The 22,162-nt window shown below is 40.1% G+C and overlaps 1 protein-coding gene and 1 long non-coding RNA gene across 7 annotated transcripts in view; one reads left to right on the forward strand and one right to left on the reverse strand.

Annotated features, from left to right (window-relative positions):
- The window catches only part of cadm3 (cell adhesion molecule 3), a 201,313-nt gene that overhangs the window by 16,387 nt on the left and 162,764 nt on the right, over positions 1-22,162 (reverse strand). The window contains exons 8-10 of one of the 6 annotated variants that reach the window (XM_049476519.1): positions 19,885-20,057; positions 17,398-17,862; positions 15,147-15,161 (exon numbers count right to left, since the gene is read on the reverse strand). In XM_049476519.1, the coding sequence (XP_049332476.1) occupies positions 15,147-15,161; positions 17,398-17,862; positions 19,885-20,057 (653 nt within the window). Of the gene's footprint in view, positions 1-15,137; positions 15,162-17,397; positions 17,863-19,884; positions 20,058-22,162 lie in introns of all 6 variants that reach the window. The other 5 variants (XM_049476518.1, XM_049476523.1, XM_049476521.1 and 2 more) reach the window with 5 other exon arrangements.
- On the forward strand, positions 13,353-14,669 carry LOC111193200 (uncharacterized). The gene is made up of 2 exons (XR_007438542.1): positions 13,353-13,718; positions 13,795-14,669. It is a non-coding gene; the product is annotated as an uncharacterized LOC111193200 (long non-coding RNA).

The following is a 22,162-nucleotide window of genomic DNA, read 5'->3' on the forward strand; positions in this document are numbered from 1 at the left end:
TCATAAGCACACGCCACCCGCTCTCATTCCCTCTCTCTCTCTCTCTCTCTCTCTCTCTCTCTCTCTCCACATAATCACAGCCTGCATCTCACTACCAGACCTAACGCTTCCACAACCAGAGAGAGACAGTGGGAAAAGCGAGAGATGAAAAGAGGAGAAGACAAAGGAGTGAACAGAGTGAGCGCAGCATGACATGACAAGAAGCCCTGAGAGAGAGAGAGAGAGAGAAAGAGTCTGAGAACAAAGAGACAGATACTGTACTTGACACAGCAGGGAAATCCCGTGGGTCAGAAAGTGTACCTCAGTGAAAAGTGTGTCTTTAAAAATCTGATTAAATCTTCCAGCCCCCCCCCCCCCCCCCCCACGCCACAAGTTCAGTTTGATCAGTCTGAAGTTTCTTCTCGATCTCCGCCACCCCGCAGCGACTCCGAGGCCCCGAAATTGAGACGTAACTGCTTTTATCAGTTCCGCTTAGTTTAAACCCAATGAAACTAATGCTTGTTTTTCAATTCAGGACAGAAAATCAGACCAATTTCACGCAATTTCCCAAAGCAATTCTATCGTAATCCAATATATTACTTTTTTATTACTTTTTTTTTTAGTCAGGCACTGTGAGTCTGGTTTGTGTAAAACTCAATACACTAAAAATGTTAAATATGATCAAATTGAACATAAAACCAACCGTACGTTATTCTATTAAAGACAGTTGCGTCCGACCGCCAGCTTCTGGGAGAGCTAGGATCTCTCAGACTGTGGATTCTGTCTTTCTATCATACACATCCTATTGACTATTGTAGGGGTGTGAAGTATAGGGGGCTTAAAAGCTCTTGGGGGAGTGGTTTGTGGGTGTTTTGTTTTAATTTAGTTGTGGAGGATCGCTGATGGGGTGTTAGTTTGGTTTGGTTTGGTTTCACACGGGCATAAACCTAAACGCACCAAAATGCGCACAAAAAAAAAACATGCGAGCCCATTGTCTCCTCTGATTGGTCAAAGCTGTCACCACATGATTAATATCTGCATTGTAAGTGTAGCTCTGTCTTCATAATATATACAGTAGCACAATAAAGTTTAAAAATGATTTCCGAGGGTAATATGTATCAATACTAGCACAGGAAAATCTAACTGGAATTAGACACTGAAGATGGAAAGACAATTTAGAGACAATGAGATGGAAAATGGGCAAGGCCGTCTTGTCTATCAAATCAATTGTGATGGGCGGAGCCATAACATCATACTGCAAGCAGCCAATGTCCTCCCTTTTCTACAGTCATTGGTTTAAACTCAACATCTTAATCTCCATGTTCTCATTTCTGCCTTCCTGTATCGGCCGTCCTCAAACGGGTCCTCAGGGTCCACCAGATGGTCCAGATTCCAGCCGTAGCTCTGAGTGTTGTGAGCTGGGCTTTGGAGCAAAACATCTGGCCTGCCTGAAGGTCCCCGAGGAGCGCTTTGAGAAACACAGCTATATATATATATATATATATCTGACACATTCACTAGACCAGTGGTTTGAAACCTGTCCTTGGGCCTGTTTGAGCTCCACCCCTGTGTGTTGCCAGATGAGCTGCAGGAAAAACAACATGGACCATACACTTCCTCTGGAAGGATCAGAGATGTACTGCAGCTGTTTAAAACTGATAGTAAATGATATCTGCTGAAAAACTTGAGAATGGAAAGTGTGCATTTTGCAGTATTTTAACTGTACTGTTTTCACACCTGTAGTCAATATGGTTTCTTTGATTCGGATCAGGTGATGAGTTTGTTTATTTGGAGAGTTTCTCCCTCTGTTTGGTTTGGTTTCACACAGGCATAAACTTAAACTCACCAAAATACACACCAATAAACCATGCGGGCACATGGTCTTCTCTGATTGGTCAGAGCTCTCTTGCACAGGAGTAAAAAAAGTAAATATAGTGAGAAGATTTAGAAAATTTGCCGCTGCAAGCAGTGAACGCAGCACAGACCGCACTCAGCGTGTAAACAGCATGGAGCAGCAGCAGTGACAGCGCTTGCTCGTAGCTGTGGTAATTAGCGTTATCTGGCTAATATATCAGATTAAACTGCTCTTATCAGCAGTTAAGCTTAAAAAAAAAGCTGAATTACAAAAAGTTCATGTTATTAATATCGAGCAGCAACATCGCCCTCCTGTGGTTATTATAGGGTTTGATTCCCTATCCAGAAATGCACACCATGCCATTAAAAGTCCTTGAGAAGGTTCTTAGCGCTATGTTTGTTTACCTGTATTACAGCTTTCATTGGTAAACCTCCCTGGATAAGAGCATTAGCCAAATGCCATAAATGTTCATTGACTAAAATGTGAATTTATTTATATAGTTATTTATTAATTAACATTTTTAACACATAATCCTTTTGCAGTCGACCTTTATCCTTTATATAACTTTATATAACTGAACACCAAAGTTAAGATAGGCGTGGAGGGCAAGACTACACACTGTTGGTGAGTGAGGACTAAAACGGACACGCCAATTATGTAAATAAATGAATTAATGAACGAGACAAGAAAATAGCAGTACTTTTTGTGGTTTTGAGAAATGTTAAGTAAACTTCACCTTATTTAGTACCTTATTTAAGTGTGCCTGTCAAATATGGCTAGGATGGATGGATATCCATTTGAAATTTGGTGAGTTGATTTTTTAGGTTATTTTTAACTGTATAATTGAGTATGTTTATTGCTAAAATTAATTTACAGCATAATTTTTTTTCGATTTTAGCCAAAATTCTCCATGCAGTTGCTTTCTCAATTATTTTGAGGATTCTATTAAATTCACACTATAATAACACAACCAGCACATCGTCTGACCGGTGTATTAACTTTTAACAGGTATATTAACATAAATATCTCCTATTACTAACTATTACTTTCTCAATCCAATGGAAACACAGGTCCGTTCTTAAAACCTCCGCTAGTTCGCAGGAAGCTGCACCAGCTCAGGCATGAGCACCAACACTTTGTGGTTGGAAAATTGGCTGACTCTGTTCTGTTCTCCCCTGCTGGCTCCTCACCAAGCCCCGCCTCATGCTCGTTATCGACCTACTAACATGCTGAGAGGGCGGGACCCCCGCTGATACTGTTGGTGAGTGTACTCTGTACTCTTTAGGACAAAAAGGAATAGCTGAACACAAGAGCTACTACAACTTAATTCAACCTTATAAAAGTAGCTGCAGTGTCTTTACTGCTTTACAGTCTTCTAACTCGCCACATGCTAAAACCCCAACTACACTGCCTGGACAAAAAAAAAGGACAGCCTTTGTTTGTGGCATTGTTTCTATAAGCTTCTGCAACGTCACAAGATTTATTTTAATCCAGTGCTGCATTAATTCTTTTTTCACCAAGATCTTCAGCAGCATTGATTTCAACACGTGCTCACGTTTACAAGCACGTGCCCAACCATGTGGAAGGAGGCCATGTGATTAGCTCATGTTTGTTTCTTCCCCTCCCCCTTGCGCTTCTCAGGCAGCAGCAGCCTGTCACTCACACAGACACAGAGACAGCGCTGTGTATCTACTTCTTGTGTCGACAATCAAAGCATTGCAACATGACGTGTTTTGTGATTTAATTGCCTTAAGCGACACTGGACATCCTGTGATGTGACTATTGCACATGCGCACATCACGATAATGATGCTTAAATGATATATCATGCAGCCCTAATCTAGAGTATATATGCTCCTGCATGGCTAAAATAGGTATGGGATTGGGCGGCTGACTGTTGACTGTTAGGGTCAGGGTTTTACTCACTCAGTGGTGCACCTGTATTTCCCAGCTGCCAAGATAAAAACACGCCAGAAATGTACCTAAACATACCTAACTTCCAGAGCACCACACCTTTATCGGTGTAGATTTATTCCTAAACGCATAGGCATGAATATAGACAGTTGATGGGGTGTAACATAGCAAAGAGCATTGTGACACGTCTTGCACAGGGTGTACAATATGGCCCATCGTTTCATCTGACTACAATATAGCAAAAGAGCTTCTGCAGCAAATCAGGATTACAATCACCTTTTGACATAACCTGTGTGAAATCACAGCATTATTTATTTATTATTATTTATTTTGACCTTATTTTCCCCACTAAATTGACCCGTCTCAAGTGTCTTAGAAAGTGCAGCAAGTCTAAAATGCATGAACGGATGTTTATTAACAAATTAAATGAAGTTGATCAGATAAAACAAGAAATATCTCAGGTTTATACCGTCTGCAATCAAATAAAAACAAAGTAAATGTAAAAAAAAACAAAACACTGCATGTTCATTTGCATTATCCACGCTGTCTTAAATTTTCTGATTTGAATTTGTACAAAGTATATTAGACAGAAATGCAGCAGTTTCTGTTACCATGGCAGCGAGAGAGTAGCAGTGGTGCAATTAGAATACAGAACATGTATAAATAATAAATATGCAAAGTGTGAACAACAGTAGACTGGAAGTATCACTAGAGAAAGTTACAATGAGAAATGTGCGTAAACTGAGGTGTGGAAGGTGTATATCAGTACTGACTCTCCTGTAAATGGTTTAGGTGTAAACTCTAGTAAAAATAGAGCTACAGTCGGTTGTTTGAGTGATTGAGTGAGTAAATACTGGAAACACTTTCTAGGAATGATGTATTTATAATGCATTATGAACGTGGTTTGAGTAATTAGATTATGGTGCATCTTTGAGATGCACTGTACTCTCCTGGTCATACCAGCAATGAAACAAACTAATGTGTACAGGACAATTCAGTTTCAATCATATATATAAACATTATTGTAGGCTATAAGAGCAAGTTACCATTTCCCTTATTGCTGTATCATCATATGTTAAGTTTAAGCACTGCCCACTCTTGACAGCAGATCTTCTCTTATTATGTTATTATTTGAACTGTTATTACGGTAAATCACAATAATCTGCATGGTTTTTAGTCTCAGTACTATTTCCACACCACAGGTTGCCAGGTACAGAACACATTATCCTGCGATCGTGTGTTACAGCCATGGAAACAGGTGAGTTGGCAATTTTTTCAGAACAGGTAATCACTGAGCTGCAGGGAGGTTTACTAACCAAGCTAACCAAGAGCTACAGTTAGGCCCGTAAATATTTGGACAGTGAGACAATCTTCATACTTTAAACCCTGGATTTCAGATGAAACACATGAGATTTTATTGTGTAGTGTAGACTTTCAGGTTGAATTAAATAAATAAGCCTCTTCATTTCAAGGGTCAAAAAAAGTATATCTCTATACCGCTATCTTTCAGATGTATTTCAGAGGAATTGGAGACCTAAAATCATCTTTTGAGATTATTTGTCCAATTAAATCAAATTCAATTTTGATCCCGTGAAATGAGGAGGCTTTATAGATAAATGCTTGTAATTCCTAAACGATTCATAGGATATTTTTGTTCATCCTCTTTAATTAATTCCAAAAGTCTAAACCGTAATTGCCTCAAAGAGTATAACTCCTCATCACCTGCCACTGTGTGCTAATCTGGCAACCCACATGAGCTTGGCACCTCAGGAAGGGGCGGGGCAGACAGCTCTCTCCAGTGTTTGGAAATTGGACTGCTGCAGCCATTATACACAGTGATTTCCATGAACTGCTAAGCTAACTTTTTCTGAATAAACAGTGTAAACTAGCTTTTTAGCATTTTCCAGACATTCTAGAACACCAAAAAATTACAGTATATTACAGTAATTCACAGGATTTTTTAAAAAATGTGCACTTACTGAGCACTTACTGAGGTTACCTGGCTGATTGGATAGTAAATCAAACATCAGGTGAGCCTGAGAGCAAAACACTGTACATAAATCAGGGTCAGTAAGTTTCTCTACGATGAACCGTTTCACACCAAAACTCTCTGTTTACATCTTAACCACTGAATTATGCAGCGACTTTAATCAGCGAGGTCTGAGCAGCCTCTCCAAACACCTCCCCAGAGACGGGAGATCTTCTGGAGGAGTCTGCACTCCTCTTTTTGTCTCTTCCTCGTGCTCTGAGGGAGTTATTCCTGACACTCCGGCCCTCAGCTTCCTCATTAGGGGTAGAAAAAAAAACAGGGCCCTAATGTATGTCTGACAAACCGCTTTGTGACAATTCCTGTCGCGAAAAAAACGAGCTACACAAATAAAATGTAATTAAATAGAATTTAATGAGTGAGCGAGTGGGTGCTCCGTGTCCCCACACTGCTCCCTCTGAAGGAGAATTGCTGTTCTGAATTATTAAAGGCTAATTTCGGAACGGTTCTGTTAGCTCATAGCCAACAGCAATTCATCTAATTCCAATTATGCCTCATTTAGCACTTCAACAGCAGTAATAATAGCATGAATAATGCTCGGCTAATATATATATAGTCATTAAAAGAGTACATCCAAAAATGCTAATGCTCCGGCTAATGAATGAAACACGGCATATGTCAGTTAGCATCATGCAAAACTGCTTAGTGTGCTTTCATTCCAGCGTTCTTGATGTGTAAAGCCAGTTTTCAGTTCAGATTCGTTTCAGCTACAGTTTATCTCAGCTAATATCAGTGCAGTGTGCAGACAGACTGATATTGTAAAGCTAAAGCTAAAGGCAAGCTGATAGAAAAGCTAACAGCAGATATCTCTCCCGCTTTTCTAAGAGGAAACTCTACAAACCACTGAGCTCTCCTAAGAGAGTTTCTTTGATTTTACCAAATTAAAATCCTCTGGAATATAATCAAGAGGAAGATGGATGATCACAAACCATCAAACCACCAAACTGAACTGCTTGAATTTTTACACCAGGAGTAAAGCAGCATAAAGTTATCCAAAAGCAGTGTGTAAGACTGGTGGAGGAGAACATGATGCCAAGATGCATGAAAAAAAAACTGTGATTAAAAACCAGGATTATTCCACCAAATATTGATTATTTCTGAACTCTTAAAACTTTATGAATATGAACTTGTTTTCTTTGCACTATTTGAGGTCTGAAAGCTCTGCATCTTTTTTGATATTTCAGTCATTTCTCATTCTCAAAATACAAATACAGAGGCTTTTATCCAATGAAACTAATGAGGTCAGATCTAATCTTGTTGTTGGTCCAATTCTGAAACGGCATCTGACTGCATTCCTGAGATTGATTTAACTAAAATCTATGGCCAGACTGGTTGTAGCCAACAGAAAAGCTACAGTAAGCACTGTGTCGAGCGTTGTGAGCGGAAAAGCATTACAAAAGGAACATGTCCAACTTAGAGTCCAATGGGCTAGAACTGAAAATGACCACTTCACAGTCCAGTTGAGGCTTCTTTTCCATTTTCTCCAAATTTAGCTAAGCCACATATCTGACACATGTAAACTCAGACTCTATTTGACTCTAATTTTGAGCTGTTGATGATGCAGCATTGCTGAGTAGCATCACAGCGCTAACGCTCGGAGGAAAGCGCAGCGACTCGGTTCTGATACATCAGCTCACAGATGCAGCCTTGTGCTGATCCACATCACCCTAAGAGTGATGTGGAGAGAGAGCGCCATCTACCCACATACCCTACTCAGGGCTCTGGCAGCTGATGGTGAGCTGCATGACTAGGATTCGAACCAGCGATCTTTCAATCAGTAAAATTACTTCCATCCATTACATTTGCACCCACTATCTCTAACTAACTAACTAACTAACTAATTAATTAACTAACTAATTAACTAACTAACTAATTAATTAACTAACTAACTAACTAACTAACTGACTGACTGACTGACTAATAACAGTGACATTCGCTTACCGTATTTCACGGATTATAAGGCGCACTATCAATGAACGTCTGTTTTCTGGTCTATTTTCATACATAAGGTGCATTTTAATTGACAATAGTAAGGAACAAAAGTTGTCAACAGGGTGGGGGGTGGGGCTGGATGTTGATCTACACAGATTTCTCTCCTGAAAACTGTTTATTTTGTTGAGTAAAGTGCTTCTGTTTATTTACAGTAATTCCAATATTTTAGCATGGTTAGCAGCAATGCTAGCTGCCTCTAAACAACTAAATAGCTAAATAGCTAGCACTGTGGACACTGCAGCCTTGGTGCTGGAGAAACTTCACTATAAGAACTGAAACCCCTGTATAACGCTGTACTTGCTACATTTCCTTCAGGATCAATAAAGTATCTATCTATCTATCTATCTATCTATCTATCTGTCTGTCTGTCTGTCTGTCTGTCTGTCTGTCTGTCTGTCTGTCTGTCTGTCTGTCTGTCTGTCTGTCTGTCTGTCTGTCTGTCTGTCTGTCTGTCTGTCTGTCTGTCTGTCTGTCTGAGGAGGAGGAGAGGTTTACAGCTTCTTACAACCAGACAGTGTTTTTTTATCAGTTGCTTTAGATTAACTATTAGTTGGGTAAAAGTTTATAGGGAAAAAAATCTGATCTACTGAGAACTTGTTTATAAATCATTTGTTTCATCTAATATTCTTCTTTCAGGTCATTTTTAGACATAATTGGTATCTTCTACTCCAGGTATGATTGCTAAATCCTACCTACAGAATAGGCCTGATTGCTAGATTGCTAGTCTGTGTAATGAGTGTTATCTAGGTCAGTCTTCCCCAGTCCTAATGCGCCTGCAGTGCAAATATTAGTGTGTTCCCTGCTGTAGACCCATTGCACACTCAGGTAGGGCTGGGTAATTAGCTGGCGAGCTGTTGACTCAGAGAATACACTTAAAAGAAAAGTGCACGACTTCTCCAGGACCTGCACTGTAAGCCATGGACGTGGCTCTGAAATATTTCCCAGAGCAGGCCTCACAGTTTCTCAGGTTTAAGGTTTTAATACAGAAATAAGAGCTGTGTGATTTTATCCTCCAGCCCGTGTGAGTAATATTGGCCTTGATGTGAGGTAAATGTTTGAAAGTGCAGGCAACGTGTTCATTTCTCCTGAGCCGATGTGCACATTTGACCCTGGGCTGAAAAATAAGCACCTTCAGCCTGCAGGCACGTATTTGGGCAGAACTGAGGACATCTAAAGAAAAAGGCCTTCGGATCTCTTTTTCAGTAAAGAGCTGATGTTTCAGTTTAAACACCTCCTTCCTGATCATTCATGTTTCAAAAACAGACTTTGGATTCGCTTGGAAGAAGAACCACTTAAATTCAATAACATTATAATAGAACCTGTTCTGTATCAATAAGGATCTCAACATAACTGTTTAATGAGTCAATTATCTTTATTGTTTTCAGGAAATGAGAATATAGCTGATTGTGAGAGCTGGTCAGGTAATCTGATTGATATTTTGAGAGTTGCTGAAGCACTGCATGAGGTCATGGGACATTGCACTCCCTTAGTGAGCTAACAAACAACAATACAAACCGTATTCATGGCTGCAGAACCTCAATAAAACTAGGGTTGAAATATATATATGTATATGCTTTATGTGCTGAATGCTACTGGTCTGGTTTTGTTTTGGTATCTGACCCAAAATCGAATTTATGTAGAATGTGTAAAACTAACGTGTTTTATGGAGGAAGCAGAATAAAGACTTTTAATACTATTAACCAAATATCGCCACTCGTGCCTCAGCCCAGTACAGTGAGAACACTCACCGGATACCCTTCTTGAGAGTGCATTAGTGAGTAAGACAACACTAACAACTGGAAAAGTGCATTTGGAAACACAGGAGATGCAGGATGGTTGCACAGCTAAAATAGCTTCCACCAGTTGCTATGGTTGTTGCTATGACATTGCTAGGCACTTGTTATGGCGCCTGTGGTGGTTGCTAAAGTGTTGTTAAGAAGTTGCTAGGTGGTTCCTAAGGTGTTGCTATGGTATCTGTGGTGGTTACTATGGTGTTGCTAAGCAGTTGCTAGGTGGTTGCTAAGGTGCTGCTATGGTATCTGTGGTGGTTACTATGGTGTTGTTAAGCAGTTGCTAGATGTTGCTAAAGTGTTGCTAGGTGGTTGCTAAGGCATTGCTATCGTATCTGTGGTGGTTACTATGGTGTTGTGAAGCAGTTGCTAGATGGTTGCTAAGATGTTGCTAGGTGGTTGCTAAGGCATTGCTATGGTATCTGTGGTGGTTACTAAGGTGTTGTTAAGCAGTTGCTAGGTGGTTGCGAAGGCATTGCTATGGTATCTGTTGTGGTTCCTATGGTGTTGTTAAGCAGTTGCTAGGTAGTTCCTAAGGTGTTGCTATGGTATCTGTGGTGGTTAATATGGTGTTGTTAAGCAGTTTCTAGGTGGTTGCTAAGATGTTGCTATGGTATCTGTGGTGGTTACTATGGTGTTGTGAAGCAGTTGCTAGATGGTTGCTAAGGTGTTGCTAGGTGGTTGCTTAGGCATTGCTATGGTACTTGTGGTGGTTGCTAAGGTGTTGTTAAGCAGTTGCTAGGTGGTTGAGAAGGCATTGCTATGGTATCTGTTGTGGTTCCTATGGCATTGTTAAGCAGTTGCTAGGTGGTTCCTAAGGTGTTGCTATGGTATCCGTGGTGGTTACTACGGTGTTGTTAAGCAGTTGCTAGGTGGTTGCTAAGGTGTTGCTGGGTGGTTGCTAAGGTGTTGCTAGGTGGTTGCTAAGGTGTTTCTGTGGTGGGTGCTTTGGTGTTGTTAAGCAGTTGCTAGGTGGTTGCTCAGGTGTTGCTATGGTATCAGTGGTAGTTGCTATGGTGTTGCTAAGCAGTTGCTAGGTGGTTGCTAAGGTGTTGCTAGGTCGTTGCTAAGGCATGGCTAAGGTATTGCTAGGTGGTTGCTAAGGCGTTGCTATGGTATCCGGGGTGGTTGCTATGGTGTTGCTAAGCAGTTGCTAGGTTATTGCTAAGGTATTTCTAGGTGGTTGCTAAGGCGTTGCTATGGTATCCATGGTGGTTGCTATGGTGTTGTTAAGTAGTTGCTATGTGGTTAATATGTGGATGGTTGCTAAAGTGTTTTTAAGTGGTTGCTTAGGTGTTGCTATGGTGTGGCTAAAAGGTTGCTACAGTGTTGCTAAGCAGTTGCTATGTGGTTAATTAGAAGTTGCAAGGTGGTTGCTAAGTAATTTATTTGCATACATCAGGTTATAATGTGTTTGCACGCTGCACGTTGCACGTCACACTAATAATATTAACGCAGAATAACAGTGCGGTTAGCGGCTAATGCTAATGCTGCTGCACCAAGCCTTAGTGCTGGAGAAACTTTACTGAAAACACAGATTTATGACTCTGTACTTCAGCAGAGTATCTTTACTTCTTCTTAATACCTGACTGCTTAAATTCACCGGATTATCAGGCACACTGTCAGATTTTTAAGTTTGCTTATATATAGTGCGAAAAATACAATATATAAAGTTTTGTAGACACAAATGAGCAGTTCTAAAGTTATGACCAGGTTGTGAAAAGTTCTGCAGATATGTTTAAGAAGCTGCTTGGCTGCTGTAATGAACACAACAGCAAAATATAAGACTGTTTGCTGGAGGCTCAGTGGTCAGAGTGCTGGGCTATTGATCACAGGGTTGTGGGTTCAATACTCAGCTCTGCTAAACTGCCACTGCTGGGTTTGTGAGTTATAGCAGGTCTGACCCCAGCTTTCCCAGCTTTATTATGAATAGAGATGCTGCTGTTGTGCTGGACGGCAGTGCAGGTACAGTATATTGACAATGCAGAAACTTTATGGCATTTGGCTTGAAGCTCTTTTTCAGAGAGACTTGTCTTCCCCAATTTATTACAGCAAATTCTGGAACAAAGTTGTGGACAACTGTCCAAATGTTGGGGGACACTTCGTCTAATGCATGCATTCATGCAGTTCGTCCCTGAAAAGTATCACCAAAAGAATAGGGTCTTTCTGTAGCAGATAACCATGAAGATATTGGCACCATGATCAATGCCACACATGGGTTACTGGGGTATAAACCCCCAGATCCCTGGTATTTATACCCCGGTAGCCCAGGTCTGGCATTGGACATGGTGCCAATATCTTCATGGTTATCAGCTACAGAGAGAACTGTGTTGGGATCAGGGATGAGTTTGTAACAAGGCAACACAAATCAGCAGAACTACAGATGAGTTGGAGAGTTGGGGATGAGGTGGTGGTGGTGATCATCCAACATCCTGACCTCACTTATGCTCTAGCTGTAGAATGCAATCAAATCCTTACAATATTGCTCTAGAAAAGAATAAATAATACATTTGATTACTCTTGAGTTTTGAAAAAAAAAGAGTTGGGCAAATTGGCAGAACTACCTATCCCTATCACTATCCCTATCCATTACATTAGCACCCATTCCACCAGTAGAGAATTATTTATAGTAAAACTTGCAGTAAAAACTACATGAATGGTCCTCATTGGCCTCATTGATGCTCACATTTAACAATTGAACAATTGAACTGAAAGGTGAAAGTGAGTGATTTTCTATTGAATGTAACCCCACATCCAACTCTTACCCTAAACCAATCTTAAGATTTTAGGTTAAGTCTAGGGTTAGTTGTAGGGTTAGGTTCTATTTTGAATCATTTACATTCAGCATTGTGTTAATGCTGGATAGCTAGCTAGCTAGCATGTTCCTGGTTTAGTCCATACAATGGCAGAACCTATATTTATTATGTTGTCATAATATAGTTGTTGCCATTAAAATGTATGGTGTGGGGGCACTGAGTGGTTTAGCGGACTAAGTGCTGCCACTATAATCAGGAGATCGCTGGTTTGAATCCCAGTCATGCAGCTTGCCATCAGCTGCCAGAGCCCTGAGAAAGCACAATTGGTCTTGCTCTCTCTCTGGGTGGGTACAGTACAGTAGATGGCGTGGATTTCTCTCCTCATCACTCCAGAGGGTGATGTAGATCAGCACAAGGCTGCGTCTGTGAGCTGATGTATCAGAACCACCAGAGTCGCTGCACTTTCCTCTGAGCGTTAGCGCTGTGATGCTACTCGGCAATGCTGCATCAGCAGTAGATCAAAAAGAGGCGGAGTCTGACTTCACATGTATCAGAGAAGGCATGTGTTAGATGGGTGGGACAGTTGGTCTAAATAAATTGGAAGAAAAACAGGAGAACATATTGTATTAAGTATTGTATTAAGTATTGTATTAAGTGTTGTATTATGCTTCCAAGTTTAGGCCAGACAGTCGGTTGTTTCTCGGTATTTCAGTGCTGCAGACTGAGGCTGAGATCCTGTCCCTCGTTCTTCTTCATCGTCTGAGAACATTATACATTACTCTGATCCAGTTAGTCTGTCCTTAGAGAACCACGAGTCGAGCTCAGCTCAAGTCCTACACCTTCAACTGTGATATTAAATTAAAGTCTGAAGACCCTCTGGCAGAAAGACACACAGACAGACAGACAGACAGACAGACAGACAGACAGGAAGAAAAAAGAGGAGGGGGGGCACAAGAGGAGAGACAGGAACAGACACCACAAAGCACCTGTGGCAGGACTAATTATTTCTAATAATAATAATAATAATAATAATAATAATAATAATAATAATAATAATAATAATAATTTGGGGGTACCTTTTTTTGTTAATGTTTGGTAGTATTAATTTAAATATTTTAGAATTATGATTACCGGGTGGTTGATTTGAGTTAGTTATTTGGTGCTCCTATAAAAGGGCTTCTTTTTGCATGCTGCAGCGTCTGCCTTGGGTTCCCCCCTCCCCCTTCCGCTTCACCGCGTGGCTCAGAGGTATGTTTGGCTTTGTGTGTGAGGGAGAAACGCACGTGTAAGTCGGCGTTTAGTTAATTTATTTGTTTTATTTAGAGCGTTTTGTTGCTGTCTCATCCTCTGAAACTGCACTCGAGTCTGGCTTATCCCAGTTCTCAGGTAAATGCTCCGTATATGCAGCGTAATTTGGTAGTATAGCGCTGTACCCGTGAGTTACTGTTTGTTTTGGTTTCAGTTTAACTCCTCAGTGGGAATTGTTGGCGTCTGACCAATTGTAACGCTGCCTGACGGCATTTTCATCAGCTCTGTAAGTATACGAACCGCTTATCTAGTCAGGGGGTAGTAAAATGGGTTTAAACTTTATATTTATGCCTTCTGTGTTTTTAATTTAGCGGGTCCAGCCGATCTGGTGTGATTACTGGCTGTTGCATGAAGATAGCATCCTGTAACGGTGAAATAAGCTGCCGTTTTGCCTCCAGAGAAGTTTAATGAAGCTCTAAGACACTTTTATTCTCTTAAGTGTGTTGATAACTGTGGTGGGAACCTATATCATTCTGTGCTGAATTATCGGACTGCAGCTTGTGCTCATGCACACTGTTTTATAGCTGAAAAGCTCTACTCTTACTTACTTACTATTTGTTTATAAAACTCCGTCTACTATCAGTGCAACTATATTACACCTGTGGTGTATGCATTGTTATTTTTGTGCACTGATGCTTCATCTGTAAATTGTTTGCTGTGTGCAATAGTTAATCCAATCTAAACTGTATTTTGAGCCATTGTATTGTGGTCCTTTTTATATTTCTGATTTTATTTGGTAGTTGTGGAGTAGGTGCATGAGGGATCCAGGAGGGGAGATTTAAGTATTATTTTCACTTTGCTTTACTGGTTGGGATTTGATTTATTTTCTGGCACGGGTGACTTTTGTTGTGATTTTGATATTTTTTTTAGTTAAATTTTGGCCCCCACCTGGTGAGCTTCAGCCCTACAACAATTAAAATGAGCTTCTTTGTAATTTCTTAACTCAAATGACCTGTTGTTGATTTTAATGTGTTTTTGAGCATTGAGTGGTTCTGGTGATATTAATATTAAAATTTTCTCTGTTTTGCAGCCGTGTGTATCTGTCTATCTATCTGTCTATCTATCTGTCTATCTATCTGTCTATCTCTCTATCTATCTATCTATCTATCTATCTATCTATCTATCTATCTATTGTTTTATTTTATTTTTTATAAGCCTATTTTGATTAATAAAATCTTTTTGGTTAATTGAAATCCTTGTCTTTGTACTTTCTGGTACCCACGAACCTGAAGTGTTAAATTTCTTTGGGTGCAATTCCCAAAGTGGCGTAGTTGGCTGCACTGGTGTAAGGGTAACTAAGGTATTTACATAGTTTAGGTAAATTAATTATTTTTATTAAGTCCTACCGCTCGCTCTCCCCGCCACACACCGAAGAATAATAAAGAAACAGAAACAGAGGGACACAAAAGAGGAGAAATAATAAAAGAAAAGAAAAGAGAGAGAGAAAGAAACAGTGAGAAATATCCAGACAAACAAACAGGTGACTGGAGACAATACCTGCAATACCTGCGTTGTCTGTGGCTTCGTCATAAAGAGGATGGATGGATGGAAGGATGGATGAATGGATGGATGAATGGTTGAATGGATGGATGAATGGATAAATGGATGGATTGATTGATGAGGTGCCACATAAGTGGAGGATCAGATGATGTGAAGAAGTGCGAGGAGAAAAAAGGAACAAAGAGAGATGATGAAAACAGATGACTCCTTGGGTTGAGTTTAGTGTGTCCATGTTGCTTTGGAGATTAGTGTGTGTGTGTGTGTGTGTGTGTGTGTGTGTGTGTTTATACCCCTTGAACTTTTTCACATTTTGTCACCTCACAATCACACACTTCAGATTTGTGGAGAGCAGGACTTATAGATGTTCTGTTCAACAGATTCTCTTCTATCTAATTAATTAGAGAACAATTAGAGAATTACATTCAGAATTTTAAATAATTTTTCTTTATAAATCATTGGTTGTTCAGATCATCAATTTCAGTTAAATACTGTATATCATATAGCAGATGAACACATATTTGATATTTGAGGATTTACAGGAAGTGTGCAATAATTCTTAAAAACTAAATTATGCAAGTTCACTGGGATCATCTGCTATATGATATATTTAACTGAAGTTGCTGATCTGCAAAAAAACAATGATTTATAAAGGAAAAATCATGAAAACTATTGGGGTAATCGGTGGGGATCGTAAGTGGCTGAAACATCAGTCTTACTCTATACTGAATTTACAGCCTGAATTTAAGATGCTTTCTCTTGGCAGGATAAGACTTTCTGGAGTGCCACTCTGTCCTCCATCACCAGCGTTAGTAATTGTGGCTATATAATGAAATAAGCAGACCAAATGTTGCTGTGTGTGGTGCCAGAGCTTTGGTAAGCCATGTAGTAAAAGCTAGGTGTTATGTCAGATTGTGTCTGCAGGATAATCTTGGCTTTGTAACGAGTGGGGTGTTAAATCCTGCATTATTGCCGTATCAGGCAGCAGATGCCACGCTCGCTAGGTGCTTGTTATTACAGTGCCATCCTCTCCCTCCGCTCTGAAGATAAGTACATATCTCTGCCTCGCTCTCGCGCAGAACACACCCACACACACACATCCAGCGCGAGAGCTGCGGCCACTCGCTTATTACACTGAATAGAGATTAATATTCGCCTGCTCAAACTTTTTAAACGACTAATATTAACACTAAAACTAGCCTAAAACATTTTCTAAATCATTCTTTCAATATAAACCATGTGGAACCTGTAGTTTTATAATCATTAATTAATGAATGGTATAATTTCACTTATTATTTATTAATGGTTATTTGGGGCCCTATTTTAGTGATCTATAGCACATCGGTCCATCATGCAGCTGGAAAAGGGCACGAAGGCACAAATAATTTGGTTTTAAAACATGCAAAAGGTATGTACTAATTCTGTTACTTAATCATGGGTGTGTTTTGGGCGTAACGTGAAATAAACCAATCAGAGTGCCAGTTTTCATTCCCTTTAAGAGGCTACCGAGCTGCTCGTTCACACTGTGAAAAAACACCAGCAGCTCATTTAAGGGAACAGTAATTATATTTTACTCTTTATTCTGTTTATCATTGATGTAAAAGCTGGTATGCACTCTGCTTGGCGTCCGTGTGTATTTAACGAGCAAGGTGAATGCATGCAAGGTGTTCCTGCATGGCTTTTAATCAATCAATGGCGCACCTCTATTTCCCACCGCCAGCATTTTTACCTGAAATTTACCTGAACACACGTTTATTGGCGTAAATACACCTAATTCTGACCCATTCTGACGCAAGGCATGAAAATAGACTGTTAACGGGGTGTAAGATAGCAACAAGTACGGGAGTACGATAGGACCCTTGATCTCTATTTTAACTAATGCGTTTAGTTATATTACCTCCATCTCTTAATATTGTTCACATGAAGACCAAACGTCCAGAAGTCGTAAAAGTACACATTACACGGAATGCCAAAAGTCATGGGACAGCGGTATGTAAATTAATCATAAAGCTTTTACCTCAGGGGACTGCTTGTGGAATGTCATATCATTATAACAGGACTACAATCTGTAATTATAGAACTACAAAGAGACTGTAAACTGTTATTGTAAAAAATCATAAAAAGAAAGAAAACCCATGAACTGGATGAGAAGAGGTGTGTCCAAACTTTTGAGTGTATATATATATATTGCATATATGTGTGTGTGTGTGTGTGTGTGTGTTATGTGTGTAAATGGTCGTTAATGAATTAAATGAATTACCTGTAATGGACACTCCATTCTGCTGAGTAACCGCGGATGGAGTGAGGGTGGAGCGAGGGAGCGAGGGAGCAGGGGAAGAAGGGAAGGAGGGAGGAGGACTGGGAGGGGAATCAGGGGAGGAAGAAGCACTGGGTGGAGAGAGGTCAGGAAAGAGGGAGTTGGAGAGAGTGGTAGAGGGAAATTTGGAGGGAGGGAAGGTGGAACCAGGAAGAGACGGAGAGAAGGAAGTCGGCAGGAGAGAAGGAGGAGAAGAAGAAGAAGAAGAAGTAGGAGTAGAAGAGTAAACAGTGGACGGAGGAAGAGATGAGGGTAGGCTTGGATAAGGAGAAGTGGAGGAGTCGTCAGTGGGAAAGGTAGAAGGTTGTGGAGGGATAGAGGAGGGAGAGAGTGAGGAAAAGGGAAAGGAGGAGAGAGTTGAAGGAGGAGAAGTGAAAGTGGGGAAGAGGAGGTTGGAATCCTCCTCGTCTTGGAACATGGCCATAAGCACGAATGAAAAAGGGTGGGGTTTTAGAGATACGGTGATTGACGTGGATGGGGGCGGGGCAGAGGAAAAAAAGCGGAAAACGTAAACATACCGTGTGTCAGAAAGAAAGAGAAAGAAAGAAACAAGGAACGTAAATTCAGAAAAGAAAGAACGAAAGCAAAAGTTGACAAAAGAAGCAGATTGAAGAAAGTGATGCGCTGAATTTAGCAGATCAAAGCCTGTTCATTTCCACACAAACAAATCACATTACAGCAACACAACTGATCCCGCCAAGCTCCGCCCACAAATGTGCTCTTCCATAGCAACTGTTGTGAGGTTGTTGTGTCATACTTATTCAACACCATTCAACTTTCAACCTATCCAAAGTAATGTAACAACATTTCAGAGCTTGTGGTGGGATTTCTCTTATAATTTATGTGGAGGCGGGGCTGGAGGCGGGGCTGGAGGTGGGGCTAGTTACTATAAGGGTCTTGGAGTTCTCTTTGGAGTTACTGTATATGTTCTGGCAGGGGAGGTGATACGATTAATGTGGGCGGGGTTTTGTTGTGGCCCTCCCCCTCCGCCATCATGCAGCACAAAGTCAGTCAAATCTGGGCGATAACCAATATGGTTTAAAAATCACTAAACAATTTAAAATCTTTAGTTTCTAAGCACCTTCAGACAGTCTGTAACTGTTTCATTTTTTTTTCTTCCACGTTTTAATTTATTTGGTCCTTTTATTCATTTTATTTAACATTTTATATTTTAGCCTTTTTACCTTTATTTTATTTACATACTATAAGGTGCACTGGATTATAAGGCGCACTATCAATAAACGTCTATTTTCTGGACGATTTTTAATACATACAGTAAGGCACGCTGAAATATAAGGTGCATTTTAAGCGACACTAGTAAGGAACAGGGGTGTCGCCATGTTTTCCTTCTAATTTTAGCAGGTCTCGCTGCCGGGGGGAGTCAAATAAACAAAACTAGTGCTGGATGTTGATCTACACAGATTTCTCTCCTGAAAACTGTTTATTTGGGTGAGTAAAACACTTCTGTTTATTTATGGAAAGCTTAGATTTACAGTATTTTAGCGTGATTAGCAGCAGTGCTAGCCACAGTTAGCAGCTCTTAACGCTAGTAAGTGAGTGTTCCGGTAAACCAGGGTGATATTAGCTAGCGGCTCATCCCACGTAGCTCGTTTTAACACGGTAAACACAGCAAACTGTAGGCTGATAATACTCGCCTCTGAACAGTAAAAGAGCTAGCGTGGTTAGCAGCTAATGCTAATCCTGCTCCAGTCTCTGTGTTGGAGAACTAAACTGAAACTCCTGTATAAATCTGTACTTCAGCAGAGTGACTTTAATGCTTCTAAATACCTGACTGATGATTTTTGGGAAAATTAAAGGATTTTAAGTGTTATAATAAAATAAGCAAAAAATACAGTAATTACATGTTTTAGTCTTCTATATTTTTTTCTGTTTGCTTTTTTCTATTATTCTAATCATTTATCTTTTTTTAATTGACTGCTTAAAATTTTATCCTTTAATTCTGAATTCTTTTTTTCTTAACTGGAAGTGACTAGACCTGGCACTAGACATGGTTTCTAATAGGTTCACATTTGTTCATCTGATACAGAGAGTCCTATTCTATTGGCAATGCTTTCTCTACATGAACTAGACCAACTGTGTGTGCATCTGTGCCAGAAAGTAATGGGCACCACTTCAACAAACTAGCTCAATCCATTCATTAGGACACATAGTGAACCACTGAGAAACAGGGGAGGAGCTAGTTAGTGGGTAGAACTGACAGCTTTTGTTGGAGAGAAAGTAGTTGTGGGCGGAGCATGGACAGGTTACTGTAAAATCATGATCATGATTTGATTGGTGTGGAAATGATCTGTCTCTATGAATGAACTTCATTCAGTGCAGCACTTTTTTCAACGCAGAAAGAAAAAATTACAACAAAGAAAAGTGAAAGAGTATCCTGCATTCTCTAAAGCTCTCACGCTCTTTCGTTACCTTGCACGTGCAGCGTGTACTCCTGCTCGCCCTCGCCGATGCCGTTGTCCGTCTGGCACAGGTAAGCTCCGTTATCTGATTTGTTGAGAGCCTCGAAGCGCAGGAACGCGCCGTCGGCCTTCACCTGCGGGGGGAGCTCTCCTTCTTTCTTCTTCCAGGTGAAGAGTGTGGGCCTGAGAGAGAGAGAGAGAGAGAGAGAGAGAGAGAGAGAGAGAGATCGATATTACAGCAGCTCACATGTCCAAACATTTATAAGACGCAGCCGTTAGCTACAGTGAGTGCTTCTACATGCACTAATAAAACCAGTTCATAATCAGATTAATGCAGTTTAATCATCCGAACATCCAAGTTTTAATGTAAACAGCACACTCCCGCACAATACACAACACACACCGCCAGCATGCTGATCAGCGTTGAGAATAATCACCCACCACCAGTGATGTCAGTGCACACTGCTCTTTTCAGTTTTTTTATTATTTGTAAAATAGTGTTTTCTTTCCACTTCACGATTATATTCCACTTCGTGTTGGTCGTTCACATTCAATTCTAATTTAAAAATATATTTATGATTGTGCTTGTAATGTGACAAAATATGAAAAAAAGTTCATGGGGTATGAATACTTTTGCAAACTATAAACTGTAATTTACTTTTTAAAGGAGTAATGCAGTGATCAGTAATCGGATTACTTTTTCAAGGTGCTACTACTCAACCACTCAAATAATAATAATAATAAAAAATAAATAAATAAATAAATAATAATAATAATAATAATAATAGCTGCTCTGTGGTGGTTTTCTCTCCTGTGGGTCCTGATTATTAAATAACAGGTTGAAAGGTGGATAATAATAAAGTATACAGAGAAACAGATACAGAACTACAGTCTGTAATTATTATGATATAACAATAAAGTGTCCTATATGATCAGGGAGCTGAAAATATTTTTTTTCGAAACCGTTTTTTTATAACCAAACAGATCCTATTTTCTCCTCCTCTTTACCTCAAAATCTTTTAATAAACAGTGATAATGGAACTGTGGAATAATTAAGCAATATTACACTCAAGGTTCTCGTGCTATAATGTGTAATATTGGCACTGCTGCGCTAAACTAGTGCCAATATTACACAGTATAGCACAAACCTCCAGTGTATTATTGCTTAATTATAAGAACTACTACATACGTAGGAATGTCTGAACTGTGTCAACAAAGGTAGACCAGATTCTGATTGTCTATTTGTAGTGTGTAAGTAGTTCACACAGAGACTGTAAAAAAAGATGGACGCTGTGTCTCCGTTCCCATTCATTTAATGAAAATGAAGCCAAAATCTTCCTCCATGTTGGCGATCCTGAAACCCGAGTATGTAGAGCGCAGTAGAGACCAGAGGAGGGAGAAAGACTGTGGAGAGACCGCCTACTCATTTAAATAACCCCGCCCCTGAGGGCTGCCTCGAGGTCACAGGCTGCGGAGCGGAGCGGAGCTGACGGTCTGTTATTGGTCCCGCCCATAACCAGCCCTTTTACAATAACCACACCTTTTTAAAATAGAGCTGAATAACGTTTTAAAAAACGAATTCTGTGGGGATATAAAAATTTAACAATATAAGCAGAGGTTACACTAGCTGCTGCATTTAAATAAAGGAGGTAGAATTACAGTATATTAGAAAAAAACGTGATTGAAAGTTGTTCTGTTTTAACATTGAAACCTATGGGGATGGGTGGAGTTACACAGCTTTCTGCAACCGAACAGCAGGGGGCGCCCGACCTGTGGTGGCTTCACTTTTGAGAGACGATGCTCTGTCCAGCTATACACAGTCTATAGGTTCACAGATGGTTCACAGGTTATTTTAGATTTCTTGTAAACCTGTCTTTAAATGTAAGGGATACTGAACCTCGGTTTGGCTGAAATTTTTCCTTATTTTTTAATCCAAAACGTGACAGGTATGATCTGATGTTGGAGCCTAATGTTAACACAGTGTTCATTCTTGATAAATAAGGTATTTAATTTGCCATTTTGACAAGAAACCGATTTGCATTTTTGTCTAAAATCCAACATCTTTCAGGCGTCTGGAGTCAAATCTGCAGCAATAAATTACCAAATAATAAGTACGGTAAACAGCTCAGTCCTAATAAAACAGGCCTGTCAGAGCTTAGTTCTCTCTGTGTGTGTGTGTAGTGTGTGTGTGTGTGTGTGTGTGTGTGTGTGTGTGTGTGTGTGTGTGTGTGTGTGTGTGTGTGTGTGTAGTGTGTGTGTGTGTGTGTGTGTGTGTGTGTGTTAAAAAA

This window comes from Astyanax mexicanus, chromosome 4 (genome assembly GCF_023375975.1).
Source record: "Astyanax mexicanus isolate ESR-SI-001 chromosome 4, AstMex3_surface, whole genome shotgun sequence".
Taxonomy (NCBI): domain Eukaryota; kingdom Metazoa; phylum Chordata; class Actinopteri; order Characiformes; family Acestrorhamphidae; genus Astyanax; species Astyanax mexicanus.